The sequence below is a fragment of the Bison bison genome, unplaced genomic scaffold (assembly GCF_000754665.1).
Source record: "Bison bison bison isolate TAMUID 2011002044 unplaced genomic scaffold, Bison_UMD1.0 scf7180017864221, whole genome shotgun sequence".
NCBI classification, from domain to species: Eukaryota; Metazoa; Chordata; class Mammalia; order Artiodactyla; family Bovidae; genus Bison; species Bison bison.
In genome coordinates, this window is record NW_011494793.1 from 1,563,725 (window position 1) to 1,570,976 (window position 7,252).

At 52.6% G+C, this 7,252-nt stretch overlaps 1 protein-coding gene across 1 annotated transcript in view; it reads left to right on the plus strand.

Moving 5' to 3' along the window:
• The first annotated feature begins 2,161 nt into the window (after nucleotides 1-2,161).
• The window catches only part of PGLS (6-phosphogluconolactonase), a 10,071-nt gene continuing 4,980 nt past the window's right edge, over nucleotides 2,162-7,252 (plus strand). Inside the window, exons 1-2 of the mRNA XM_010845633.1 lie at nucleotides 2,162-2,529; nucleotides 7,160-7,246. Coding sequence (XP_010843935.1) covers nucleotides 2,242-2,529; nucleotides 7,160-7,246 — 375 coding nt within the window. The 5' untranslated portion in view covers nucleotides 2,162-2,241. The remainder of the gene's footprint in view (nucleotides 2,530-7,159; nucleotides 7,247-7,252) is intronic.

A 7,252-nucleotide genomic window follows, 5' to 3' on the forward strand; every position in this document is an offset into this window, starting at 1 on the left:
CATGGATGGAGGAGCCTGGTGGGCTGCAGTCCATGGGGTTGCTAAGAGTCAGACACGACTGAGTGGCTTCCCTTTCACTTTTCACTTTCATGCACTGGAGAAGGAAATGGCAACCCACTCCAGTGTTCTTGCCTGGAGAATCCCAGGGATGGGGGAGCCTGGTGGGCTGCCGTCTATGGGGTCGCACAGAGTCAGACACGACTGAAGTGACTTAGCAGGGTGTGGACACCATTGGGGAACTATTTTTCTGCCTACTACAGGGTTCAATTTCATTCTTTTGCATGTGACTAATTTTCCCAGCACCAGTTGTTGAAAAGACTATTCTTTTCGTATTGAATGCTTCTGGCACCCTTGTTGAAGAGTCACTGATCACAGACATATGGTTTGTTGTTCTAGCTCAGCTCTATTCCATTGATATATCTGTGTACTGTATGTCAATACCACAGTTTGATTACTATAGCTTTGTAGTAAGTTTGAAATCAAGAAGTGTGAATCCTCCAATTTAGTTCTTCAAGACTGGTTAGCTATTTGGGGCCCCCTGCAATTCCTCATGAATTTTAGGATCAGTTTGTTGCTATCTCAAAAAAGGCTCTCAGAATTTTGATAGGGATTACATCATGTTTATAGACCAGTTTGGGGATTGTTGCTATCTTAACAGCTTTCCCATGTGGCTCAGAGGTAAAGAATCTGCCTGCCCATGCAGAAGATGCAGGAGTCACGGCTTTGATCCCTGGCTTGGTAAGATTTCCTGAAGGAGGAAATGGTAACCCACTCCAGTATTCCTGCTTGGAAAACCCCATGGACAGAGGAGCCTGGCGGGCTACATACAGTCCACAGGGTCGGACACAACTGAGCACAAGCACACAGGCTATCTTAACAATATGAAGTTTTCCAATCCATGAATGTGGGATGTTTTTCCATTTATTAAGATCATATTTTAAGTTACTTTTTGGCAAAGTTTTATAGTTTTCAGCGTATAAGTCTTGCACTTCTTTTGCTAAAATTATTAAGTATTTTATTCTCTTTGCTGCTATTATAAATGGAACTGTTTTCTTAATTTGCTACTTCTTTGAAAGATGCAGTACCTAGGCAAATCTCACTGCACCTATTACAGTATCCTAAACTCTCAGGTTCTGAGGTGGTCCAGCTGCCCTGACCCACCAGACCTCCTGCCCCTTCCAATCCTCCCTGCTCATGTTATTCCCTGAATATTCTATCTTATCGGGCTTCCCTCCTGGCTCAGTCGGTAAAGAATCTGCTTGCCTGCAATGCGGGGGACCCCGGTTCAATTCCTGGGTCAGGAAGATCCCCTGGAGAAGAAAATAACAACCCACTCCCTAAGAGTCAGACACGACTGAGTGACTTCACTTTCACTTTTCACTTTCATGCATTGGAGAAGGAAATGGCAACCCACTCCAGTGTTCTTGCCTGGAGAAGTCCCAGGGACGGGGGAGCCTGGTGGGCTGCCGTCTATGGGGTCGCACAGAGTCGGACACGACTGATGCGACTTAGCAGCAGCAGCAGCCAGTATTCTTGCCTAGAGAATCGCATGGACAGAGGAGCCTGGCAGGCTACAGTCCATGGGGTCACAAGAGTCGGACACGACTTAGCGACTAAACCACCACCATTCTATCTTATCAGCCAAGGCCCACTTGTCTCTCTCGGAGCTTCTCCAGGCAAGACCCAGAGGGGAGGAGATCTCCACAGAAACATGCAGGAGAAATTCAACACAGCTGCTACACCGTGCCACAATTCAGGAGGGTTGAGAGGACTCTGTGAACAAACGAAATACACCCGTCCTTATCAAGTATATACTTTAAAATACATAATTATACTTTAACTAAAGAGAAAAACAACAAATACCAACAAGATAAACGAGCTAGTTCAGAAATTTCAAAGTCCACCAAAATCCCCGCCCTCGAAGAAATCGGCTCCCTCTAACCCCACCGCAGGGCCCCCTCATTGCGAGCCTCGAAGCTCTGAGCTCCGCTCTCTAGCCCCGCCCTGACATCGGGAAGTAGAGCTCAGCTGCACCTACTCTGCCTGCTCCAGCCCAGGAAAAAGCTCCATGATCAGGCAAAAAAATCGGTGAGCGCATCAGGACCCACTGCCCGGCCTCTCCGGGACGTCATTCGTGGGTCTGCGCATGTGCTACAGGCACCTGGGTAGCGCGACCGGCGTTCACGCAGGCGCACTCGTGGCCGCCGGGAGGGCTTCCTCCTCCCTGCCACCGCCATCGCCATGGCCGCGCCGGCCCCCCGCCTCATCTCTGTCTTCTCGAGCCCGCAGGAGCTGGGTGCGTCTTTGGCGCAACTGGTAGTGCAGCAGGCAGCATGCTGCCTGGCGGATGCCGGCGCCCGCTTCACGCTCGGCTTGTCCGGCGGCAGCCTTGTCTCCATGTTAGCCCGCGAGCTGCCCGCTGCCGCCGCCCCCGCTGGACCCGCTAGCCTCGCGCGCTGGACGCTGGGCTTCTGCGACGAGCGCCTTGTGCCCTTCGAGCACGCCGAGAGCACGTACGGCCTGTACCGGGTGAGAGCTACGGGGGCCGCCGGGGGTCACGCCGAGAGGGCCGTGCACATCGCCTGGACCCGGCTACGGAGGCCACCGGGGGTCATGTCGAAAAGGCCGCGCCCACCGCCTGGACCAGGCGACGAGAGTTATGCAGGGTAGCACCGTGCCCTCTGCCTGGACTGGAGCTGGGAATGGTCTGCTGGGTGCCCTGAGGTTCCATCTGGGGTGCACCTCCACTGCCACCCGGGTGGACCGGTGATGCATATTGTGTGTGTGTGCTCTGTCGCTAAGTCGTGTGCGATTCAGGTGGCCAAGTAGAGGGCATGAGCAAAGGCATAGAGGCGAAACTTGGTGGTCCGTTCCAGGACTTCGAGACGCTCAGGCGCTGCAGGCTAGTAAGTGCAGAGGCCGAGTTAGGGAAGAGCCAGGTAGGCGGGATCTGGTGTGGAAACTGGGCCTCGGTTTCCCCATCTCTAACCTGGCAAGTTCTCTTTGATCTCCACTCTGCTTGTGGCGCTGTCAACTCCGTGGCTGGTTATCTTTGGCCTGGGGCCCCAGACTCCTATAGAATCAGGGAAACCCCCCACCCCCATTTTATAAGAAGGGAAACTGAGGCCTGGAAGAGCTATGATCTGAGCTGCCCTCCACTCCCCCACCCCCTCCCGCGCATCTGAGTCAACTCTTCCTGCTGTGGATGGAGAAGGAAAACCCACCCAGGGAGGTGTGGGAAGGGTGGGTTTGGCCAGAAGCCTCAGATTGCTCAGGTCCTGGGTGTGTTGAGTTCTCTTCGAAAAGAAGCTTGAGCTGTTTTGTTTGTTTGTTTGGTAATAAGGAAGGTTTACTGATTACCATGGCTTTATCCACATCATCTCATGAAACCCTACAAGTGACTATGAGGCGGGGACTGTTAGTACCTGCATTTCATAGATGGAGAAACTGAAGCCAGACAAGGAGAGTCACCTAGTGACCAGTGAGGGAGCTGGGGTATGAACCTGCCTGGCGGAACCCCCCAGAGAGCACCCGGGACACATTTCAGGGGCAGGGGTCACTCTCAAGTCTGCTTTCCTGCGTGTCTTCCCCTAGAGCTTAATTTAAAAGTGACCCCGTGCTTCTTTTTTACTTTGCCAGACTTTGAAAGACTTTTTAAAACTTTTTTATTTTTAAAGATTTTTTTTTTTTTTGATGTGGACCATTTTTAAAGTCTTCATTGAATTTGTTGAATATTGCTTCTCTTTTATGTTTTGGTTTTTTGATGGTAAGGCGTTTGTGATCTTAGTTCCCTGACCAGGGACGGAACCCATATCCCCTGTGTCAGAAGAGGAAGGTCCCTGAAAGACTTTTAATTAGGAAAGCCATACTTGCTCAAGTAACAGAATCCTAACAAAACAATAGAGAGAAAGTTGCAAGGACGTTCAGTGTGTGTGTGTGTGTGTGTGTGTGTGTGTCCTTGTATCCAGCACTAGGGACAGTTCCCTCGTAGGGCTCATAGTGGGGTGGGGCACCAACACACAGGGCAGTAAGAGTGGAAATCCATTCATAGCCGCCATGTAATGCAGTTTGGACAGAAGATAATAGTATGAGATGATGGGGACTTCCCTGGTGGCTCAGAAGGTAAAGCTCCTGCCTATAATGCAGGAGACCCGGCGATCCCTGGGTCGGGAAGATCTCCTGGAGAAGGAAATGGCAATCCACTCCAGTATTCTTGCTTGGAAAATCCCATGGACGGAGGAGCCTGGTAGGCTACAGTCCATGGGGTCGAAAAGAGTCGGACACGACCGAGCGACTTCACTCCCTGGTAGTCCAGTGGCTAAGACTCCACGCTCCCAATGCAGGGGGGCCTGGGTTTGATCCCTGGTCAGAGAACTTAGTGGAGAAGGCAGTGGCCCCCCGACTCCAGTACTCTTGCCTGGAAAATCCCATGGATGGAGGAGCCTGGTAGGCTGCAGTCCATGGGGTCGCTAAGAGTCGGACATGACAGAGTGACTTCACTTTCCCTTTTCACTTTCATGCATTGGAGAAGGAAATGGCAACCCACTCCAGTGTTCTTGCCTGGAGAATCCCAGGGTTGGGGGAGCCTGGTGGGCTGCCATCTATGGAGTCGCACAGAGTCGGACACGACTGAAGCGACTTAGCAGCAGCAGCAGCAGCGAACTTAGATCCTGCATGCTACAGTGAAGATCAAAGATCCCAAGTGCTGCAATTAAGACTCAGTCCAGCCAAATAAATATTTTTTAAAAACTGTGAGATGATAAGAAGTGCCAGGGGAGAAGGGAGAGCATCCTTCAGCCAGGGCAGTGGGGCGCTCTGAGGAGGTGACATTTGGGCAGCGACCAGGAGGATATGAGGAGCTGGCCACAGGTGAGCTGGGGCAGAGGGTACAGCAGAGGCAAATACTATGCGGTGGGAACAGATGTGGGGCGAGGATTTGCTCCTGCCAGTTTTCCCCGGAAGGGAATCATATTAGTTTCCTGGGGCTGTGGTAGCAAAGTACTAACCAATGGGTAGCTTAAAACAACAGTCATCAATTCACAGTTCTGGAGGCCAGAAGTTCAAAATCAAGGTGTCAGCAGTCCCATGCTCCCTCCAAAGGCTGTCAGGGAGGAGGCTTCCTTGCCTCTTCCAGCTTCTGGGGGTTCCAGGCTTGTGGCCACATCACTCCAATCTCTGCCTCTGTTTCTCCGTCACTTGTTCGTCTGATTCTCTCTTTGTGTCCTCCTCTTGTAAGGACACAAGTCTTTGAATTTAGGGCCTTTCCAAATGCCCTGTGACCTCATCTACGCTAATGACAACTGCAAGGCCCTCTTTCTAAATAAGGCCACATTGTTTTTTTTAAATTAATTAATTATTTTTGGCGGTGCTAGGTCTCTGTTGCCAAATGGGCTTTTCTCTAGTTGTGGCGAGCGGGGACTGCTCTAGTTGCAGTGCCGGGGCTTCTCACTGTGGTGGCTTCTCTTGTTGCGGAGTTCGGGCTTCCGTAGTTGTGGCTCCTAGGCTCTAAAGCACAGGCTCAGTAGTTGCGCACAGGCTCAGTGGCCCTGCAGCACGTGGAATCACCCCAGATTAGAGATCAAAGCCGTGTCTCCTGCATTGGCAAGTGGATTCTTTATCACTGAGCCCCCAGGGAAGTCCATATTCTGAGATTCCAGGTGGATGTCAATTTGGGGGCGGGATCACTAAGCAACATGGTACAGGGACGCAGAGGGGTTCCTCTCCTGGAGGATGGGCCCCGGGCAGTTGGGGTTCTCCGAGTATGAATGGTTCACCCTGTACCATGGGCCTTCTGCTGTCCAGGCTGGGAGGAAGAGCTGGGCCCACCTTCCTGGGGATGGTTCCTCAGCACCTGCAAAGTGTTTAGAGAGAACCCACCCAATCAACCAGCCGTTCCAGTTCTAGGAACCTGCCAAACCGATGTCCAGCCTGAGGAGGAGGAAATGGCTCTGAGCCTCTAGGGGGAGGGCAGCTACGAAGGGGACTCAGGTGACAGAAATAGGGCGCCCGTACTCCCCCCTGACTTCACTCATACGATCCCCAAGGGTGTGTGTAGATAGGGACCTTGGGCAAAGCTGGTCTTTCCAACGGTGCATCTGTCTGATCGTGCTCCTCCCCAGCTCACACACCCTCCTTGGCTCCCTGTTACGCTCAACACAGAGCCTGCACTCCTCTGGCCAGCACTGGTGGGGAGTCAGCACCCTAAGTTCTGGCTGGCTCATCCCATGTCCTTGCTGCCTTCCCCCTCTGCTCCAAACACTATATTTTTGTTGTTTACCTACTTTTACTTTGTGGGTCAGCCCGGCGTTGCCTTGGCTGAGCTAGGCCCTGCGCAAAAGGAGGCACCGAGGTGGGGGTTGCCAGCATCCATCCCAGGGCAGATCAAAGACCATGGGGCTCATCTCTGCGGGAAAGGGCTGGAGCCTTCTGCCTTGCAGGATGCCTGACTCCAGGTTCTTCTGCATTAAATCCACTGATCATAGGCTGGGGTGCTTGCTATGGACCGGGCATGCTCATCCTGTAGGGCAACCCAGAAGAGATCAGTGCTTACCACGGTTACATGTCATACCCCGGGAAAGGGCTGGAGCCTTCTATCTTGCAGGACGCCTGACTCCAGGTATTCTGCATTAAATCCACTGATCATAGGCTGGGATGTTTGCTGTGGGCCGGGCATGCTCACCCTGTAGTGCAACCCAGAAAAGAAATCAGTGCTTACCACAGTTACATGTCACACCCCCAAGCAGCAGTTGGGGAAGGTGCAGGCAGAGGTGGCTGCTCAGAGGAGGCAGCTTGAGGAATGTGTAAGAATTTCCCAGGCAGGATCAAGAGCTGGTGTACCTGCTGAGGCCTGGAGGTCAGCAGGACCTCCTGGAGGGCTGAGAGGAGCTAGGTTTTATCCTGAAGCCCAAAGGACCCTGGGCGTTTAGAAACAGGATCCTGATGTGGCTAGACAGGTGCAGGCCAGAGCCAGGAGACCTCCAATCACCAGGGACTTGAAAGACCTCTGGCTGAATGCCACTGGGATCCTCACTCACACAGGAAGTGGGTATAATGACAGTCATGTCCTAACCTGGAGGATCCAGGTAGTCCCAGGTGTAAGCCCCATGCCCCCACTGACTGTATGTTGCTGTTGGTGACACTGTGCCTCTGTCCACTGCAGACCCACCTGCTCTCCAAGCTCCCTATCTTCGACAGCCAGGTGATCACCATCAACCCTGCGTTGCCTGTGGAGGAGGCGGCTGAGGACTACGCC